The following is a 22,026-nucleotide window of genomic DNA, read 5'->3' on the forward strand; positions in this document are numbered from 1 at the left end:
GACAATGGCTACCTGGGGAGGTTCTACCCAGTGCGCACTAGATGAAGAAGATGGAGATGAAGACGGTTATCTCTCTGATGGAGTTGCTCAGGCAGAAGAAGAGGAAGAAGATGCGTCAAGTTTGAATGACAGTTTCTCTGTTTATCCCAATAACAACGTACCAGAAAATGCTTATTTTGTTAAAGAAAACAAGGATAGGTTAGTGGCATTACTTGTTGTTCTAATGCTTGTCAGAGTATTTTTGGAGGGGGTGGAATAAGCATTGCATTAACTAAAAGGCATCCTTTTATAGCAAAGTGAAATTTCTTTCTGCCTCCTAGGGGAGCTGTGTGCAGTGGTGCTTTCTTGTCTGAATCTCTGTAGCTGCAGTGTGTATAACTAATTTGATTATTTCTTCTGTTTTCAGTCATATTAACTGTCTGCCATTGAGCTCTCCAGTTGTTTTGCAATAGCTCCTTATGTTCCCATATCAGCTTAAAAGATAACCTATATGAAATTTTTGCCGCAATATTGATCAGTCTCTTCAAAAAAAGTAATGCAGAGAATTAAACTAACTCTGAAATTTTGGTTTCAAATCATTGGCTTTTGCAGCTGTGAAAACTATTTCTTATTAGATTTTTTCATTAAAATGATTATTTTTAACTCTTGCTTACCTGATTGCTTTCCTTTACAAGCTTTGTATGACTAAATGAAAATGCCATGTTAAAAGTAATGTATATCTCTTCAATTGACTTCCTCTGTTTTTGATACCAAAATAATTTTAGTAGTTAGTGGCCTTCTAGTCAGGAGCTGGGCCCGTTAATTCTTAGTGTATTATGTTGGTGGCTTCTATTTTCATCTGAGTACATATTATATATCAGAAATGGACAATACTAAAAACAAGATCCAGAAACATCATTAGCAATTCTTTTTTGACAGTGGTTTTTAGTTGGGTGGCTGGTATTTTCCATTTGTTTAGGATAATGTTGGATTGAGAAAATTGTATGGGTGATTAGCTGGCATGCTGAAATGTCCTGTGCGAAGTGAGTTGTTGCAGTACAACTGAAACATAATTTGAATAATGGCAGTATCATTAGAAGAAGTTGTTTGAAATATCAGCTTTTGTCCTCATTCTTCCTTTTTTTTCCCACCCAGGTGGAAAAATTGCCGTCCTCTTTCAGCAGATGGGAATTATCGTCCATTGTCTAAGGCCAGGCAACAGCAAAACATAAATATGCGACGTCAGGAAAACCTTCGGTGGATGTCCGAACTTTCATATGTGGAAGAAAAGGAACAATGGCAAGAGCAGATCAATCAGTTGAAGAAACAGCATGAATTTAGTGTCAGCATTTGTCAAACTTTGATGCAGGATCAGCAGGTAGGTGTGAAGAACAGTTATTTTGTTGCTCTTACTTTTTCTTTTTTTTTTTTCTCTCTAAATCTTTCTAGCAATAACTTCTGGTTTTGGTAATTCGGTCACTGTCGTGTTTTTTTTTTTTTCCACAGACCCTCTCTTGTCTTCTACAGACTTTGCTTACAGGCCCTTACAGTATGATGTCCAATAATGTTGCATCTTCACAAGTACATCTTATTATGCATCAGCTGAACCAGTGTTACACTCAACTGACTTGGCAGCAGAATAATGTTCAAAGGTTTGTTGTCTGTATTAGTGTTTGTGGAATTTGAAATGCCTCAGTAACAGAGAACATGGTTATGTGAATAAAAGATTATAAATAATGGCTAAATATGAAACTATTGAACTTCTGAGGTGATTACAAGCTTTTGAAATTACATACAGCATTTTTGGTTGGTTTTTTCACCACTGCCACCTTTGAGATGGCTCTTTTTGAGTAATCTTTGGTGAAGAGAACCAAAAGTTGGCATCTCTTCCAAAAATCTGTTGTGATAGCTTTATTTGGCTTTTCTGGTTTAGACTTGCTTTCCTTGAATAGGCTATTATGTCTGTAGTCTTTGCTAGACTACCTGGCAAGACTCTGGATTCTAATGGTTATGGAAGGATGGTGGAAAAGCTTTTTGTCCTTTTTTAGTGTTGTCAGTCAGAATTTATGCTTACGCTCCATTTGGATGTACTACTTTTACCTTCTGAACAGTGACCTTTTTTAGAAAAAAGATGTAATAGTAATTTTAATTCATTGTATGAAAGTTCAAGATCTTCATCTCTGTTTTGTATTTGGTAAGTGATATATAGTTACTGGCGTCTTACATAATATCTTAAAGTACTTTTAATGCCACTTCTGCAAATACTTTGTATCTTCGGTTGTTTCTATTTAAGTTTCCTTTTCAGCCTGCTTAGTTTTTACTATCTAGTCTTTTTTGTTGTTGTTCTTGCAAGGTTGTTTAACTTCTGTAAACATGACCGCTAGTACAGAGCGGTTGATTTTAGAACTGTTCCTGTCTGTCACTCAGGATTAAATACAAGTTGTTGTTTTTTTTCCTGAGTTTTTTTTACTAGCTAAATGGAGCAATTCTTTACATACATTACATGAGGCAGGTGAAATAATATGAATCTCAAATTACCTGAGTATAAATTTACAGCTTTCCCTTAGCTTTTTTTTTCACTCAAGTGCTTATTTTTCCTTGTTTTCAAGGTTGAAACAAATGTTAAACGATCTTATGCGCCAGCAAGAAGAACAACAGTGTCAAGAGAAGCCATCAAGAAAGGAGAGTGGCAGTAGTGCACCACCACCTCCATCTCCTGTTTTCTGTCCATTCAGCTTTCCTCAACAACCTGTAAACCTGTTTAATGTACCAGGATTTACTAATTTTTCTTCCTTTGCTCCAGGTGAGTATTACTACAGGTGTGAAAAGTAATATGAATTTCCAAGATTTCCGTTCCCTCATTTAATGGAAATCTTAATGTGAGCTTGCTGAAACTGACTTTTCCTTTATGTTGAAATGGTCTTAAACAGTACTTGAATGAGTCCATATTACCCTAGCAGAAGTTTGTTAATGTTTATTGCTGAATAATTGTATATTTTGACTTCAGTATGAAAAGCAAGACTTTCTCAATAGGTTGGTTGTAGTCGAAAATACCCAGTCTAATACCTCTAATTTTAAGGTGGCACTTGGTAATTATTTCTCTTTTTCTTAGAACTTCCAGCACTCATTTTTGTTTGAAATGCCTGTAAATGGAGTGTGTTACTAATCCTTGTTCCCATCAGAGGTATAGAGTGACTGTTGACTTGGATACAGTGTTCCTAATCTCATTACCAAAGCTACTTGTACTGTTGAATTTGAAATGGAAAAAAAATGTAGGTATTTACTGTGTCATTAGAAGTTGTTAAAGCTGTCTTAAGAATGTATGTCAGCCTTTTCAGGAAACCAGATAATAGGCATAGACCTAGATTGTAGCTTTCAGATTCTAAAATCTGTTTTCTGTTTAAGGATATGTTTTAAATTGTACGGAACCTGCACAGAAGAATAGTTATGTTCAATTTGCCACTACTATAAAGATTCTAAAGTTAAAATAAGTATTACGAATTTATGACTCCTTTGGCTCTATGAATACTTGTACTGTTTGAATTTTCTTCTCAGTTTGATGGTAGTTGAAGTATTGATAAAGACTTCATGTGACAACTCTGCCTTTTTTGGAACTGATGTCATTTTTACCTTCACTTGTAAGGAGCTCTTTATTGGGCTTTCTTGAATTACCTTCATCTCTGCTGATGGGATCGTAGTGGCATGTGTAGTATCCAGTAATATTTGAAACCTGCATTTAAGATAAATTCCGATTATTGCGGTGCTTTCAGGGCGAAAACAGTTTTTGCTTACTTCTCCACTGTATTTTTGCTTCATAATTTTATGTTGCCACACTATATGTCTCAAATTTGACTTTTATCACACAGATAAATGAGGTAGTATCTTCTGACTCTCTTGTTTACTTTGTAGGTATTAACTATAATCCAGTGTTCCCTTCTGATTTTGGAGATTTTGCACACAATATTTCCCCACACAGCAGTGAGCAGCAACAGCAACATCCTCTAGATCATAATGCTTCTGGGAAAACTGAGTATCTGGCATTCCCCAAACCTTTTGAAAGCAGTTCCTCTAATGGAACAGAAAAACAAAGGTATTTAATGTCACAGTGCAACTCTCCTTTAATCATTTTTCCTCCCTCTCTTCTCCCTTTTCTGGGGCTTGTGGGAATTCATCATTCTTTTAGGGAATTTATCTTCCAGGTAAATAATAGAATTACAAGATGAGCTTTACTTTTGCAGTTTGCAGTTTAATTTTTTTTAAATTTTTTTCACTAAAGTTTTCTACCTTTCTGTATATTAACTAATGTATCATTTCATGAATATTTTAGGATCAAATACAGTGTTGGAGTGGTTTTGTGATACATTTTGTAAGTGGAGGAAGGTTTCATTTCCATGTTTTTTGAAACTGAGCTGTTTGAATAACTAGAGGATATAATTTCAGTGAATACTTGTTGTGCTACAGTAGATTGTTGTTTTAAGAAATGTTTTGTCCTATAGTACTATTTGAGCTCAGCAATAGCTGCATAAGTATATTGACGTTGAAATCAGTGATAAATGTGAATTTCTTCAGATGTCTTCCGTTTTCTATTTGGAAGGTTCTCACTAGATTTCCCCCCCCCCTCCCCCCAATGTTAAGTTGATAACTATGGAACTAGGGCAGATAGCTTTATCCATAATGCAAGTTATTTGCCTGGTAATACATCCTGTTTCTGACTGAGAGACTAGGTTATGATACATTGTGGTGTTTGTTTCTTTCTTTCTGACAGAAGGAGTCATAGACAACCTGAAGAGGAAATGGAAAAAAAATCAACTTGGCTTCATGATAGCCAGGAAATGAAAAAAGATGATCAGTCTCAGCTGAAAGCAGGTTTTGCAGTTTCAGTACAAAACATTGCTTCTGGTCTTAAAAATCAGTCTGATATGAGCAGGAGAAGAGAGTCTGATGAAGAGTCTTTGGAGAGTTTTAGTAGCATGCCTGATCCAGTAGACCCAACTACTGTGACAAAGACATTTAAATCTAGAAAAGCGTCAGCGCAAGCAAGCTTGGCATCAAAAGATAAAACACCCAAATCAAAGAATAAGAGGAAGAGTTCTCAGCTGAAAGGCAGAATTAAAAATACCGGTAGGTTGTAAAGCAATCTTAGATACCATCTCAAACTCAACTTGGATTATAATCATTACATTCCAGAGAATTTATTCTCCATAAATGGTACCTATAATAATGAAAATAAGTTATTGAAATATGAATTCATTTTACATAGCGTAACTACATAAGATTTTTTAGTATTTCAGTAAATAAAAAGCATAACTGACTTGGATATCATGATTTGAATGGATAATGGATGCAGATACATTAAGATTTGGAATTAGCCACCAGGAAAATCTTCTTCATCGTGTCTTCATGTTCAAACTGGATGACTTGCTGAAAGATGTGCTTCAGTAAAATACGGAATGAGAAGAGAGGGACAGTATAGCATGTATAGTACTGTTGCAGTCACTGAGGATTTAGTGCTACTGTATGGCTTCAGTGTACAGAGGAAAATTTTTGGCTAGGAAACATCATTGGTGTTTTGCATCTTTGAGATTGCCCTCGAGCAAATTTTTAAAAGTAATAAAACGTTTTGTAAGCTTTTTTTTTTTCTTCCTTTTCATTCTCTCCCATAAGGTTATGAAAGTGCAAGTGCTTCTAGTGTGTGTGAACCCTGCAAGAGCAATAAAAGCAGACACTCTGAAGAAGTTGTTCATCCAAAGGTGTTTAGCAAAAGGAATCGGGAGCAATTGGAAAAAATAATTAAATACAGTAGATCTACAGAAATGTCTTCAGGTATTCTTTTCTGAATGTCAGTAATTTGTGAACTTCTGAGTGAAGGACCTCCATACTTAGTTGCTAGTTGAAAGCAGTGTGTTATGACAAATGACAATACTGTATTTTTAGCATGTGGATTTTGCTTTTTAATTTCTAAGGATGCTGTAAACATAAAAGTGTGTAAAAAGTTGGGTATTGATTGCTTTTGGGTGTTTTCTGTAGATTATGTATTTGATTAAAGTAATTTAGAAACAAACCTCTTACTGTAAAACAAACAAACCTAGCCAACCAAAAACCTCACCCATTTGTTGGTGTGTTTATGGAAAATAACTGCACAACAGATGAAACTTTTGTTTAGCGTTTAAACTACATCCTGTACTGCATACATGTTTTCTTTCTAGTCATGCTTAAAGGAACGCTATCCAATACCATTCAAATTCAATCTTATCACATAAAACCTTACATTTTTGCCATCTGCACTGCTTTTCTTACATCTAGATCATAAAAATACTCTCTTCTGTGTCTTTTTAGGTTCTGCCAGTACCTTTTGTTTTGTTTGAAAGATGCAGAAATTTTAGTCATTGTAGCACAATGTACAGCTTTGCCAATGTAGCTGTGTCCACACTAAGAGCTGTTTATTGGTATATGTAATAAACTTGTACCAGTGAAGTTCTCACAATAAGCAGCTTTGATGTGGTTTGGATGACTAAGCAGTCTTCCTCCTGCTGTTTTGTATAGACCCTGTCTTTATTTCTGGTGCGCATTTTTGTGTTTATCACTGTCTATCCCCACTTTCTACAGCGCATGCTAGGAGAATTCTGCAGCAGTCTAACAGAAATGCATGCATTGAAGCGCCAGGTAATGCATTCACTGCTTAGCTTCGACAATGTCCTTTCCCCACCCCCCACCCCCCATACCCCTTAGCTTTGGTCCTGTAACTCGGACTGTTTAGCAGATGTTCAAAATCAGTACTGTTGCAGCACCTTCTCTATAAACAAGGCAAGAGAAGTTACTTGTAACTTGCATGAAATGCAGTGATACAAACTACTTTGAATTATAACTGTGGAGAATGTGTTTATCATGTTCTTGGTTAGTCACAATTACAAGCTGAAAATACGCAGGTAGATAGTACAACAAAAAACTGATTTCAGTAGGCATTTTTAATATGTTTAAAAGCTACTGTCACATTTTATTAATGGGGGAGGGAAGTGATTTCTGGTGGCTTATTAAGAGTTGAGAAAGCTTGCCTCTATGCTTAAAAATACTGGTAAACTATTTGCAGATAATCAAATTGCAGAGTAACATTTGCTGTATTGCTAATAACTTCATTAACTTGGATACTAACAAATATCCATCTGTTAAACTAAGCTGAGTTTTCCAAATCTAACTTTTTTTCCATTCAACATTTGCCAAAATATGTATGTAATAATTTAACTGTTATGATGCAAGGATAATCCTTAATTTTCAAAGGAATGGGAGACTTAGTAGGGAACACATTGTCTTCTCATACGTATGTAATAGGGCTTAAGGGTAAGAGGTTTTATGTGAGCCTCAGAAATTATATTAGACGTGTATGAGAATGTAGGATTTATGCTTGTGTGGGAGGTGTGGGAAGGAGTGGCTTTCTTGAATTCAGTCTAGAGCTTTCTTAATGTTGTTGCTTGTGTTGCAAAAGTGTGGACTACTTGTATTATATAAACTTGAGACCTTTGGCTATCTCGTTTGAAATATCTTAAAACTCCATTTTCAGTGTTGAATACCTATTCTGAAAGCAACATTGTGGTGTGTGCAATATTCTGTTTATTAAAGAATACTTTCTAAAGGTATTATTCAGAATTGTAAAGAAAATTATTCTTATGAATGCTTTATATTTTATTTCATATATCAGGAATTGCATAAAGTTTTATTTCAGAATGTTTAAATCTTTGTTGCCCTTCAGGAAATGAGTAAGCTTTAAGAAAGCAGGTGTATAAAATGGAACCTACAATGATTGAGATATAATTTGTGTACCTGTACTTTGCATACCTAATTGGCAGTTGTCTTTCTGGATGCATGTCAAGGACTTAACGAGTTCCTTTTTTTCTACAGAAACTGGTAGTGATCTTTCTATGTTTGAAGCTTTGCGAGACACAATTTATTCTGAAGTGGCAACTCTTATTTCTCAAAATGAGTCTCGTCCCCACTTTCTTATTGAACTTTTCCATGAGCTTCAGCTGCTAAATACAGATTACCTGAGGCAAAGGGCTCTATATGCTTTACAGGTATGCACAAAATGTTTTGATCTTGTGTATGAATCAAACAAATCTTAGATCCTTTTTTACAGTATAGATTTATTATCTTTTCCAGGATATAGTGACCAGACATTTATCTGAGAACAACGAAAAAGGGAAGTGCACAAAATCACTGAATTCTGCAACATGGATGGCATCGAATTCTGAACTCACTCCCAGTGAAAGCCTTGCTTCTACAGATGATGTAAGTTTTCAAGTTCAGAAGCTAGTTTACTGTCGACTTTTCCTATCTTTTCAATTTACATGCATGCTTGTGTACTGAAATATTCATACTAGCAATTTAATTTTTCTAAAATTAATATCAACTTATACAGACTTTTCTAAACAAAGAAATGCAAGAGAATCTTAATGCAAAAGTGATTAAATATGGTAGGATTCTTGGTGCTGGAAATGAGTGATGTTTCAGGGAGGAACAGAACATGGAGAGGGGCATAAATCGAAAACTGATCTGCAAAAAGAGCCAAAATCCTCTTGTGAGTAAGGTCAGGGCAAGTACTGATCACAAGATTCTCAAAAAATTTTTGCTTTTTTTGTATTTAAGGAATCACTGATTCAGCCTCCGTACAGCTTCTTATGTGTTTTATAGTTGAAGTATTTTAAACAAACATGGTGGAATCACCTGATGGATTTATATCCTGAAAGTAAGGTTGTTCCCCAGTCAGGCAGCCTGGTGACAAGTCTTGATACCACAGCATGTGGCTGAAAAGAATTGATGGCTTGTTGACACATCTGTAAGAGGATGGTGCGTTCCTGCTTTGTATTCAGTTGTTTGGTGTTTTTTAGGAAACTTTTGGCAAGAACTTTTCTACAGAAGCATGTCAAGATTGTGAACAAAATGATGCAGACAATGGGAGTACTATGTCTACATCTTCGAATTTTGAACCCTTTGCCACTGATGACCTTGGTAAGAATGATGTGATTTAGAATGTTTTAAGCGTTACTCCCTCTCTCCTAAAATGCCTGCAATTGTCTATGGTTAAATAGTATACTATGTGTTGATTTTTAGAGTGTAATCACATGTTTTGTAAAACAACACTTAGAGAAATTAGCCACTTGTGAAACACTTTGAGTTGATCAAAGCGTGTAATAGAATCATAGAATCATAGAATCATTAAGGTTGGAAAAGACCTCTAAGATCATCAAGTCCAACCGTCAACCCAACACCACCATGCCCACTAAACCATGTCCCTAAGCGCCTCATCTACACGTCTTTTAAATACTTCCAGGGATGGTGACTCTAAATATTGGTGACTCTAATAAATATAAATATAAATATGGTGACTCTAATATAAAATATTATAACTCAACTGTAGTTGTATGTAGATTTCAAAACTTGTGGCTTTTAATTCATTTTTATCATTGTTTATTTGTCTATCAATTGAAAACTTTTTATTTAGATTAAAAGGTGTTTTTATTCTAAATATAGGCAACACAGTGATTCACTTAGATCAAGCTTTGGCTAGGATGAGGGAATATGAGCGTATGAAAATTGAAGCTGAAAGTACCCTTGACTCTGAGGGCTGCTCTAGTAATTTTCAGGGTGCTTCTGCTGCTAAATTAGAAGGTATGCACATATATACATTTTGCTTAGTTTTAGAAAGTAATTATTCTAAATATCAAGAATCATTTAATTGGCTGACTTGTTTTCTTCTTCATTTATACTGAAAACTTAGCAAAGTTTCAAAGGATCTTTACATACTTTAGTAAATATGACTTATTTTAAAAAAAGGAAAATACATGGTTTTGAAACTGGTTTTTCTTCAACAGTAACGTTGAATGACTTAAATGTTTGGTTTTTTTTAACGAGGTCCAAGTACTAGTGAATGTCTTCCTGTGCCACAGTCAAGTGAAGTTTCTGCTGTTCCATGTCCTCGTATAGATACTCAGCAGCTTGACCGGCAGATTAAAGCAATTATGAAGGAGGTCATTCCTTTTCTGAAGGTAAGAACTTTTCAATAATGTGTGAATTAGGAGAATAGGAAAAGGACCGGCATAATTGCATAGAAGAACATTATTTAAAATGGATAACTTGCATTTTAGCAACAGCTACCAATGAATATGTGTTAAGTTGCAGACCTTGCTGAGGATGAAGCAAGGATTAAATACTCCAACAGAAAGATTCTGTGGAGTTTTTAATAGGACAAAGAAATGGTAAGGTTTTTAGATTGCATAGGGCTGGTGGACTTGACATCAAGAAGAATAGAGATTTCTTTCTTTGGAGCTGACCAAATCTAATAAAAATGTTTGAGAATGTACTTCTGAAATATTTGCTGCCTTTCAGCAAAGAGAACTGAGATAATTTTGATTAAAACTGTTACATACGATTAACTTGAGATATTTTTGAAGAATAGCTGTGAGTTTTTGATTTTTAGCATTATTTTCTCCTGTTTACAAGTATCTTTAAAGTTGTTGAGAGCTTGTAAACTTCTGTGCATACAGAAGAGAAATGTGCTACTTGAAAGAAGGAGAAATAGTCACAGTTCATTCTTTGCAAAGTTAAAGAGCAGAGAAGACTGAGTTGTAAGATGCTTAAAGTCATCTCCCTGTTCCCTTTTATAGTATGCCCAGTGTATAAGCTTAGGTTTGTTTAATAAGGTACTTGGTTGATACTAGTTTTAAAAACCGTGTATATTGTTGACATGCCACAGTCACAGTGCCTCAAGACTTCTGTTTTGTTTGCAATTTTAAGGAAGCTTACAACAGTAGATATCTTAACATACACTTTAATACACTTGAGTACACAATATATGAAGATTCTTAGTTTGTCCAAATGCTAAAAGATGGCATGTACTAATGTATTGGAAAAGTGAGATAAAGCTTTGTCAATCAGTCATTAATGAAGCATGGTATCTGCTATAACTGTGTTCCAGTTAGTTTGTTTTGTGAGATGGGTTAGGACCTGTTCATGGAGTGCTGTTCCTTCAGTGGACAGGTGATTTTTTTAGAAATGAATTTCAGTATTTGTGTTGATGGCTAATTTTTTTTTAACGTGGTTACTAAACTCATTCTGTGATACTTGTTTAGGAGCACATGGATGAAGTATGCTCTTCTCAATTACTGACATCAGTAAGACGTATGGTCTTGACTCTTACACAACAAAATGATGAAAGTAAAGAATTTGTGAAGTTCTTTCATAAGCAGCTTGGCAGTATACTTCAGGTTAGTAGTTTTTCAGTGTTGTTTTGAGATATATTTTACTTCAATAGCATAGCTGCTGTTCTCCTTCAGCTTTGATACAGGATTGAGGTATTATCTTCTTCCCTAAAATTAAAGCTTTACCATGCACAGAACTTAGTTTCCATCGCTGCCAGATAGTGCAATGTGTATCTCCTGCCTGCGGCTGTCTTGAAGGAGAGCTCTGGTGATGCTCTTTCTGAACATTTTCTGTAAATTCCTGAAAATCAATGGGCTGCTCTTTTCTTTCTTCTTTTTTTTTTTTTTTTCTCTACAAGCATAGAGTTTAAATCAGTAACTTGACAAGTTCTCTGTTACGCAACTGGAGATTCTATTTAAAATCTGTTTAAGACACTAAACCATATTTTTTAAAAAGTACAAGCTATTATAAACCTAACTAATTTTGAGTTATTAGGAATATGACAAATACATAGTCTTTGAAGTTTGAAAGCCTGTTTCAAAAACTGAAGAATTATTTCTCTTCACAGGATTCACTGGCGAAATTTGCTGGTAGAAAATTAAAAGATTGTGGGGAGGATCTTCTTGTGGAGATCTCTGAAGTGTTATTTAATGAATTAGCCTTTTTTAAACTCATGCAAGACTTGGACAACAACAGTATTTCTGTAAAGCAGAGATGTAAAAGAAAAATAGAAACTACTGAAGTGATACAGTCTTATGCTAAAGAGGTTTGTTTTACTATATTTTTGAAAAATTTAGCTTTTCTGAGTTTCCTAAATATCTGCATTTCCTAAACTACTTTGATTACCTTAGTTCATGCATTGTATATATTGGTTTTTTACAAGTTAGTGCTGTGTAGTCACAGTACTGTTTGTGTAGAAGCATGAACTAGCTTTCCTCGGTAAGGGAGATGTCCTGTATTACAGATGAGTGTCTGTTGCAGATATCTAATGTAGATTTTGTTGTTGGTAATTCAGAGGAAATGTGTTTTAGTGGTTATATATGCACATAGGAAGGAATAGTCAAGTGTTGAAATAGTATTAACATCTGGGGCCATTGAGTAGTTGTTGTGGTTTAACCCCAGCCAGCAGCTAAGCACCACACAGCCACTTGCTCACTCCCCCTGGTGGGATGGGGGAGAGAGTGAGAAGGCTAAAAGTGAGAAAACTTGTGGGTTGAGATAAAGAAATTTAACAGGGAAAGCAAAAGCCGTGTGTGCAAGCAAAGCAAAACAAGGAATTCATTCACTACTTCCCATCGGCAGGCAGGTGTTCAGCCATCTCCAGGAAAGCAGGGCTCCATCACACGTAATGGTGACTTGGGAAAACAAAACGCCATCACTCTGAACGTCCCCCTTTCCTTCTTCTTCCCCCAGCGTTATATGCTGAGCATGACATCATATGGTATGGCATATCCCTTTGGTCAGTTGGGGTCAGCTGTCCCAGCTGTGTCCCTCCCAACTTCTTGTGCACCCCCAGCCTACTCGCTGGTGGGGTGGTGTGAGGAGCAGGAAAGGCCTTGACTCTGTGCAAGCACTGCTCAGCAATAACGAAAACATCCCTGTGTTATCAACACTGTTTCCAGCACAAATCCAAAACATAGCCCCATACTAGCTACTGTGAAGAAATTGAACTCTATCCCATCTAAATATTTTGATTATATGGGGGTCCCAGTTCATCATCTCTCCAGTTATGCCTAGAGCTTTGTTTGCAGTAGCTTAGTTAGGCACCATCTTTGCCTAACTTGAATAAGTCCTGTGAAGTCATCAAAAAGTTGGCTTGTTGGCATATGTAGAAAGTATCATCTAGATTTGGAGTGTGAAATACATATAAACATTTCAGAAATATTTGAGACTGTAGTACATATTCTGCTCTAACAAAGCAAGTTTTGTTTGGTTTTCACACCATTTACATTACTAAAGACATTACATCACCATTTTTAATTTTACTATTGCACTTTTTAGGAACGTAGCTTTTTTTTTTTAGTTACATGAACTGTTTACAAAACAAACACTAAACCAGATGATGTTCATATACTTAAATTGGTCAAGTATCTACCTCAGTGTTTCTTCTTGTATAGTATAGTTATGACTTCAGTGTCCTTTCAGCTTTCTTTTAGAAACACAAATACCAAAGCAAACCCTTAACTCATTCTTATTTTAAAATGTCAAGGGAAGATATTTTGTGAATCTGTCACAGACTATAAAGTCCTATAAGTAGTTTTAAGCATATCATCAGCTATGTTTCAAGATAGTTCAACTTACATATACCAGTAATATGACTCTCTCTAATGTAAAGAGGCCAAAGAAACATTCTGAATCTGGAAGGATTTGGACATGACTTCCTATTTTGTCTGAAGTTGCTCATTGGGCCTTTGTTACATAAAGGATTGGTATATACACTGCTATGAGAATGCATAGAGCCAACTTAGATCTGGCATTTCTCCTCCTCTCCTGGAAGACAGAATTAGGGTTAAGGTTAATGTTTGCCTTGTTGCTGTGGCAGCAGTTCAGATTCAACAGAGCCAGAGATAAGCCAGAACTAGTAGGTCCTGGTTACTTTGTACAGACCCGCACAATTATCTCTGTATAGTTCTGTCACAGCTTTCAGATCTGGGATCCTGATGCAGGCACATCTGATGTTGCTCGATTTTGTGGCTGCCTTGAGTCCAGTAAGCTAAATGGTTTTAGATTCCACGCTGAAAAACACAGCGCTCTGTCTTGACCAGAGCTTGTTTATCTAATTCTATATGTTAAATATGATTCAACCACAGACTGGAGAATTAGCCCATGTAAACATAATGTACCCCTTAAATAAAAACGGCTAGCACAGTTTTTTGTAATGTTTTGCAACTCTAAAATTTTGAAGACATCTGTGTAAACATCTCTTGTAGTATAGAAGTCCCCGTGGCTTACTGCCATTTTGAGATAGCAATTCTTGGTAAGATTGGCATTTCAGTCAGGCTTTCGTGAAGTCCTAGTTTGGTTCAGTATTTCATTTCAGTTTAGAATTGAAGACAGTTTGTGTTTCTTCTAGGCAAAAAAAGGTCTCCAGCTGGATGTTTGTTCATCTGCTGAAGATGTCGATGAGGACAAAGTATGTTTATGCTTCTCAACTGTCTTTATTCCTCAGATAATTTCACAGATCACTTAGTCTTACTGTTTTCTGTCATATAAATCCAGTATCTGTAAGCAGCCCATTTCCTAATGTTTATAAATTTATTAAACATCATGGGTTTTATCTCCTTTCTGTTATTTTCAGTGATTTACTTTATCAAAGTAACAAAGTAAATTGTAATTTCCCTTTTTTATTTTGAGTTGATGGTCTGGGAAATGACTACCAAAAAATCTGCTTTCATCAATAAGTCTTGGTTATTATCTGCTTTCAGTAAACATGACTTGGATATCAGTTCCTTGGTTGCTCTTGTATTTATTCCTGTTTCTACTGCAGAGCGATTACGAGCATAAAGACTGTTTGATGCATTTCTTATAAAACATTTTCTTGTTACCTTTCAAGAAGTGCATTCAGACCAACAAAGATAGTATTAAAGATGCTTTTCTACTTATTGGTGACCTTTATGTAAAATGAGCTTTGCTTTAGGACTGACAATTTGGAAGTCTAAAAAGAGCAAAGTTTATGTTGAATGCTACACAACTGAAATGGAATAATTTGTGATACTTGCTGAGCAGCTTTAGGGTAGGATCTTGCTTTTCCTTTTAGTATTCATATTCTGTATTTTAAAGAAAAAAGAAAAGGCCTGTTCTGAAGGTGTTTATTGTGGGATTTGGTCTGGGGCTGTTGCCTGTATTCTCAGCTCTAAGCATTGAGAATGTAGTAATTCGTTGAAGAATTAAATAACAAGGACAGTAAATAGGGATGGTGCTTAACTATTTTTAGCAATTAACATTTTCTTTTTTAATGGTATGGAATAAGTTGGTTTACTTTTCATCTTAAGGAGAAGGCATATGTTCTGAGTTGGGGCACATGGTATTTGAGGTCCTCAGTCAAAGTCTGAGTATTAAACATTAGCGGCCAAAATTTCTTCCTTTTCCCTTTAAGTTTGTTTTGAAAACCACTAAAATCATTGTGTTTGGGGAGAGGGGTTGTATATGAAGTTTTGTATTTTCTCTTGGAATGTTCAGCTTTTTCCAAGCAAGGGAAAGATATAGGTAATGTACTAAGTAGAATGTTGAATGCTTTCCTAAATGGGCATAAGCATATGTGTAGGCATTTATGGGCATAAAGTCAGTGCTTTCTTCTAGGGCTTAGAGCTTCTGTCATGCTGCTTTGGAAGTAAAAGTGGGAAGCTGTATGTCACTTATGGTTGCTGTAGTGTAGAAGAGTCCTTTCAAGATTTGGAGCCAAACTCAGGGCTTTACTTAGGGTTCATACAGACTGAGCCAAATTTTCTCACTCAAGGTATTTAGCAAATCATTCAGCAGAGAAACTGCTGAGTAACTATTGCTGAAGAAATGAGAAGCTGCAGTTAGGAATATTTCTAATTTTTACTAGAGATCATTTAGGAGAAGCAGGAAAGTCGCTAGAAGGTAATAATGCAGGTGTGTCTTTCTTCCTCTTGAGAATGACAAATCTAATTTAAAGAAATTTTTTTTAAGCTAGCATGCTGATCAGTGTGAACCTTTTCAGATAATGAAATGCTCAGTTACAATGTCCTTGATAGCTGTCTCTGAACAGTGCATGATCTCTTCTAGTCAGTTCTGATGCTCTGTTTCAGGAGTAGCTTTGCAGTATTCATTTCAAGGCCTTAAGGACTACTTAAACATTAATTTTTAGTCTGTAGATTTTTTATTTTTGAGAAACAAAGGTGACTCCTTGATGCAGAAACCATAACTTAATCTTTAGATAAACAAACATGAAATTGCACAGTATTCCTTGTTTTCCTAGGATAAGGATGAGACTGAAACTGTTAAACAAGTACAGGACTCAGAAATGTATGATGGTAGTGGAGTTCCTGAAAGTATTAGGTCTGATGCATCTGATCAAGAGGAAGATGAGGAAAGTGAAAGCGGTCCAGTGGCAATAAGTAAGTGATTTTTATATAGCTCATTATTCAATGCTTTCACTGTAGTTTTGACCAACTAATTTTACAACAGGATTTGCATGAAGTACTGCTGTCTAACACCTTCTCTCACAGATTTCCTAGTCTGGTCTTTTCCAGTGAAAGTTTTCCAGTACTGTATTTGCTAGTATTGTGTCAAAGGTTAAACATTCAATTAGAGGAACTTTTTCTCTTTGTAAGCAGTAGATCTGTAAAAACACATTACAATCAGATTCATTGTTTTAAGTTGCCTATCCTGTCTCCGCTAAACGTGAAGTTTCTCAACCTGTAACCTGAATGATATGAAAGCTGCTGAAATTTTATGCAGTTTTTTATTTAAATGATGATTTTTTTTTTTTAATATGCTTCTACTTAAGCTTGCTTATTTTTTAATAATTTTTTTTGCCCTGTTTGACGTCGTACACTAACTACTCATGGCTTGGTTTCCCTTATATTTACGTTCTTCATACCAGCTTGTTTAATAACTTAGATATTTCACACCAACGCAGTGGTGTTTGTTCGTAATATAGCTTATGTAGAGCATATGGATCTTTGAAAGTTAAGTCATCACTGTATCTTAATTTCAAAGAATGTTATAACTCTTACTGATCATTGCAGTATGATTTTCCCAAAAGGGATTTGGATTTTGCAGCCTTGCTTTTACTCTGTCAGGTTCTGTCAATATCTAAATCCAGTATGAAGGTGGTTTTATATTGATTTGCCTTCAGGTTTATCAAAAGCAGAAACCCAAGCTCTGACTAACTATGGCAGTGGAGAAGATGAGAATGAAGATGAAGAAATAGAATTTGAGGAAGGACCTGTTGATGTGCAGACATCACTACAAGCCAGCAGTGAAACAACAACTGAAAATGAACAGGTATTACCAAAGTTGTAAATGCAGAACAAACCTAAAACAGTGCACAGGTTTTCAGTATGTGTTTGTATGTACCTCAGTTTTTCTTGTTGCACTGTTTTCATACTGATGGAAGTAGAAGAATGATACAAGGAATTAAATGAAAGCAATAGCTGCTACATACAAAATGTAGCATTCCCCACCTGAATTTATTGTTGGTATAGCTGATGCCAAAATGGATGGACAGACACAGACAAAACTAATGTTTAAATGTGCTATCAGAGAGAGAAAATGTTAAGCTGCAGTAGAAAAGATAAACTTTAAAAAAAAGCATCATGTTTTACACATTAACTGGTTCTTCCTCTGTGTTAGCTGACATCAAGTTCTAATTGGATTTTCTTTTGCAGAAGCCATTGACTCTTGTATTCTAGCATGTCTTTGACGTGTTTTTCCTCTTTATTGTGTAATAATTTTTTTCTGGAACAACAGTGAAATGTTATTGGCTGGTATTGTCATTTCACTGTTAGTTTCCTTAAAAACATTTGGATGTGTGTGACCTGGTTCTGGAGACTTGTCGGTTACTTACATTTCAGTAAATAAGATTGACTTCTGAATCTTTTGAAACTTTGGTTTACTCAACAGCTATTAACATTAGGCAAGGATGTAAATGGAACATTTTACTTTAAAGGCTAAAACAATAGATCTTTTCAGTGGAACCAAAAATGTTTACCTGGGAACTACTATAGTGAAAAGAAAATGAAATGTTCAGATAAAACATACATATCGGTGTTAATAGTTTCTTAAAGTGTTGTTGACTAGCTGATGAATAGAGAGTAAAACTTGCTGTCTTTATTTCAAACTAGTGAAAAGACAAAAACATGGAGCAAGTGTACAGTGTGTTTCTAGTTAGCAAGGAAGAGTAAATTAGCCAATAAGCTATGAAGCTGAGGAGTAGAATTTGTTCTAACTCGTTTTCACCTTTGCCAATAGACTTCAAACCAAGAACTGAGTAAGACAAAAAGCAGTGAGATTTTGTCATCGGAACAAGAATCTGTTAATGTTAAAGGTAAGCCCCATATGCAGTAACTGAGAGATTAATGCTTCTATGTGAATTTGCATACTGTGAGAATTACGCGGACAGTGCCTGTGATATATGTAATTAAGAGGAAGATGATCGAATTTGCAACAGTTTACTGGGCTGGTTTTTTAATGGAATCACATCAGCTGACTAGATATCTCTGTGTTGATATAGACACAAAAAACCCTTTAAAGATGAAACCTGGAACAAGCTTACCTAGGTAGATGTGGTTTTGATGCTTGACAATAGCATGAATTTCAGTTGATTGTTGCAGCCCTTGGCACACAGCTGTAGCAGAGTTAATTTGTCTGTTAAAGTATATTGATGTTTAGATTTGTCTAGTACTTGCTTTTTCTGCTACTACCATTTGCTAGCAATTGAAATCTCTTTATATTTTAAAAATTTATTTCTGTGAATAATGCTGTGTGGTAACTGATTAAGAACTGAGAAATCATTTTCTGTCAAAAGACAGAAACACTACTGGGTGGTATGATTGTAACTTCTAATCTAACTGTTGTTACCACCTTCTTTCCCTGTGTTTTTCTGTTGCAAATACTGGTTTTGTCCTTGGTCTTTTTTTGTAGACTGAAACCAGTATTTGAGTAGATCCTGTGTTGCCACAAGAATGTGGCAAAATGTTAAGGAATTTATTGTTCTGTATTATATCTCCTTACACCTAGAATGAATATTTTACAATACGTCATATGGTTCTAGAAGTTTTGGTTTTTTTTTTTTAAGAAAAAAGCTGTATAACGTCAGAAATTTTCAAGTCATGTACTGTCTTGTGATAATTGCTGATACTTAAGTGTATGGGATGCTGATACACATCACAAATAATGATGTTTTATTTCAGTCAGCTTTGTGTTGATCTGAGAGACTATAATCCACTTTCATTGCTCATTTGTAGCTTTGGATCAAAATTTGTAAATAATAATAATAATCTGGGTTTTTTGTAATCTCAGAATCTTTTACTATCTCTACCTAGTTAAAATCTAGTTTTGTGGTTTTAGGTGAACAAGATGTGGCTACAATTTTGCCTCATTACCTGAATGTCATGGAGGATACACCACCTTTAACAGTCAATACCCCGGAATCCTTTATAACAGCCAGTATGAAAACAGAAGAATCAAGCTCATCTTTACCAGTAAATGAAACTCAAACACTAGATACAACGTGTGTAGGAAACAAATCCGCAAGTTCTGAAAGCTCCATGGCTGGCAGCCCTGATACGGAGTCACCTGTGTTAGTGAATGAATATGTGAGTATATTTCAGCTAAGATAAATCCAAGAGAAATGAGAAGCTTTCTTCTATTTCAGTGTTATTTCTAGTTTCCAGTCTTGTTCAGTTTTCATCTGCAAATTTGATATGGCTATTTTTTTTAATGTACTTTATTATACTAGTCAAAAATCTAGTTTTGGAGTGAAAATAAAGTAGCACTATTCTCTTAAATGTCACTATTTTTATTAACAGGAAGCTGGTTCTGGAAATGTAAGTCAAAAATCTGATGAAGATGACTTTGTGAAAGTTGAAGACTTGCCCCTTAAACTGGCAGTATATTCAGAGGTATTTTGCTATTGTTTGTGGGGTTGTGGTTTAGAAGTGCACACCCTAAATGTCTTAATTATCCAGACAGCAATAAGAATTATCCAGAATTTTGAGTTTTACTTTATCTGTTACAAAGGCAGATTTAATGAAGAAAATGGCAACGGAGGCCCAAACCAACAGTTTGTCTGATGAATTACTGGATGGAGGTGGAGCTCAAGATAAAGAATTAGTAGGAGATGCCCAAACTTTGAAAGAACCTGGTAAAGATTATTTTCTAAATCCTCTACACCTATTGGGAAAACACTCTGGTATGGCCTAGAATTTAAATATCTTGTTATCACTGATTGAAGTAAGCAGTTATCGTGGTGCTGAAAGAATAGCCTCTTTTGTTATCATGCATTTGAAAATGATGTATTGATATGAAGGCATTTTGCCTTCCATGTCCCTTCTATATACTTCTGTTAGATTATGTGGCTAATAAAGTCATAAAAATTAACATATGTAAAATGCATGATATAACTTAATGGTTTGAAAGTTACTAAAATGGAACAGTATTTTTGTTCCTTGTTACACAAGCTTAGGTTTAGTAATACTGTAAATTCCAATAGCTATTACCTGATTTAATAATGCTCAATATAATTTGCTGACAAACTGCTCTGTTTTTGTAATAGAAAAGTTCAAGAGACTTTTCAGAATACTAAAATATCTCTTCAGGGAAAAGAAAACTATTTTTCAGATGAAGCATACCATGAGGTAGAAAAACTTTCAGTGTGTATGACAGCAATAAAGATTTGTCACTTTCATGAAACAGTATTTATGCAGCTACAGAAACTTAATGGTAATGCAGGTCAAAGAAACTTTTCTTTTTTTAATATAAGGTCGATATTGTGACACAAGTTATGGTATTAGAGGCTTCTGTTCTGTTGTTAAGCTTGTAGTCCTCCAGTGGAGGGTATAGTAATGGCGAATATAAATGCATGAACTCTGAGTATTCTGATGGTAGTTGTTTTCTGCTAGTGTAGCTAGTTCCAATTCCTCGAACAGTATAAGCGGATGAAAATGCTTTTTTTTAATGCAGCTGTAGTGACAGCATAGGATTTTCCAGAATAGAGTGTGAAGAAAGGTGCATCTTTCCTTCCATTTCATTCACTGCCCATCATCATTCTGCTTGTCACAGCTATGCTAGCAGAAGTCTGTCGTGTCAGTCTGGTGAATTCTGATGCATATGCCTGGTATGGGAACAGTGGCTAAGAATGCCATGCCACACAAAACTAGCAACTAAGCCATTCTTCATCTGCATATGGGGGGTGGCTGTAGCTGTTCAAGTAAGCCATGGCTCAAAATGCTTGTGGAAAAAAAGGTGAGGATGAAATATTTCATCAAGGTGCTTTAACAGATGCTTACAAGGAGTTGAAATGTGGTCAAGAGCTGTGTTTGATGCCTTGTAGCTGCTAGACAATAACGAGTATACTCTTATTTTACAGAAACTTTTGGAGCTCAAAGTGCATGAGAATAACCTTGAAGATATCTGCATTTATAAACTCCACGTATACAAATGCATATGGAAGATCAGCACTAATTTCCCAGAACTCCAAAAATGTATAAAAATGTAAAATTTTTGACACACTGCCTCTTAGGATAGGTATGCTAACTTCTGCCTGTGGCAGTTTGAACAGCTGCAACTGAATCCTCTTCTATTCAGTTTTGCTGCACTGTTCTTCTTTTGTCTTAATCTTTTATTATTTTTTATTGTGACTTGTTTAGTAATTTCAAAATTGTAGTTTTAAATAAAGTTTGGAATTGTCTGTAAAGTTGTCTTTTGAAAAATTTTCCTCTGGCTTACAAAATGGTATGCAGAGTGGTGGTGTTGGAAGTTAATGGACTTTAAGTGTAGCCATGCTTGTAGCAGTTTGTTACTCCTCTTCAGAGAAGCACTGCTAACTTGCCTGGGACAAGAGACTCTTGTCCCACTAAGTTCCTCCATCTTCTACAAATATGAGGTGTAGGCACAGCACATACCTACATGTTGCCTTTATAGCTATGTATAGCTGGTCTGTGGAAAAAAAAAAAGTTCATGTTCATGGCCTGTTTAACTAGTTTCTATCAGCACATTTATCTAAGGTGAAGTAGTTAACTGCAGAAACCATCTCTAATTTTGTGCATTTTCTGTTTTGCACTTTCAATGTGCAAAGGGATAAACCTGTCTGAAAATTTTAGTATTCTTTCATGTGTAACACTTAAAATTGCTGCAGTTGAAAGCCTGTAGAATCTGTTCCTAAAGTAT

General features: G+C 35.4%; 1 protein-coding gene across 1 annotated transcript; it reads left to right on the forward strand.

Annotated features, from left to right (window-relative positions):
* The first annotated feature begins 6 nt into the window (after positions 1-6).
* On the forward strand, positions 7-21,553 carry LOC104069700 (pericentriolar material 1 protein). Its single transcript, XM_009574749.1, has 21 exons — positions 7-198; positions 1,135-1,357; positions 1,486-1,631; positions 2,589-2,782; positions 3,889-4,069; positions 4,748-5,100; positions 5,644-5,802; positions 7,873-8,045; positions 8,131-8,259; positions 8,859-8,979; positions 9,502-9,639; positions 9,883-10,016; positions 11,100-11,234; positions 11,738-11,935; positions 16,112-16,250; positions 16,994-17,142; positions 18,109-18,184; positions 19,207-19,454; positions 19,668-19,760; positions 19,879-20,002; positions 21,227-21,553. The coding sequence occupies exons 2-21, from the start codon at positions 1,214-1,216 to the stop codon at positions 21,250-21,252; spliced, it is 3,060 nt and encodes a 1,019-aa protein (XP_009573044.1). The 5' UTR covers positions 7-198; positions 1,135-1,213; the 3' UTR covers positions 21,253-21,553.
* Positions 21,554-22,026: the final 473 nt, after the last annotated feature.

Source organism: Fulmarus glacialis, unplaced genomic scaffold (genome assembly GCF_000690835.1).
Source record: "Fulmarus glacialis isolate BGI_N327 unplaced genomic scaffold, ASM69083v1 scaffold16913, whole genome shotgun sequence".
Classification (NCBI taxonomy): domain Eukaryota; kingdom Metazoa; phylum Chordata; class Aves; order Procellariiformes; family Procellariidae; genus Fulmarus; species Fulmarus glacialis.

Bases quoted from the DNA above. Each gene is read 5' to 3' on its own strand.
- LOC104069700 (XM_009574749.1), top strand. From the start codon at position 1,214: ATGCGACGTCAGGAAAACCTTCGGTGGATGTCCGAACTTTCATATGTG. The intron at 9,640-9,882 runs GTATGCACATAT...TTTTTTAACGAG, and splicing joins TTCTGCTGCTAAATTAGAAG to GTCCAAGTACTAGTGAATGT. The intron at 11,235-11,737 runs GTTAGTAGTTTT...TTCTCTTCACAG, and splicing joins AGCTTGGCAGTATACTTCAG to GATTCACTGGCGAAATTTGC.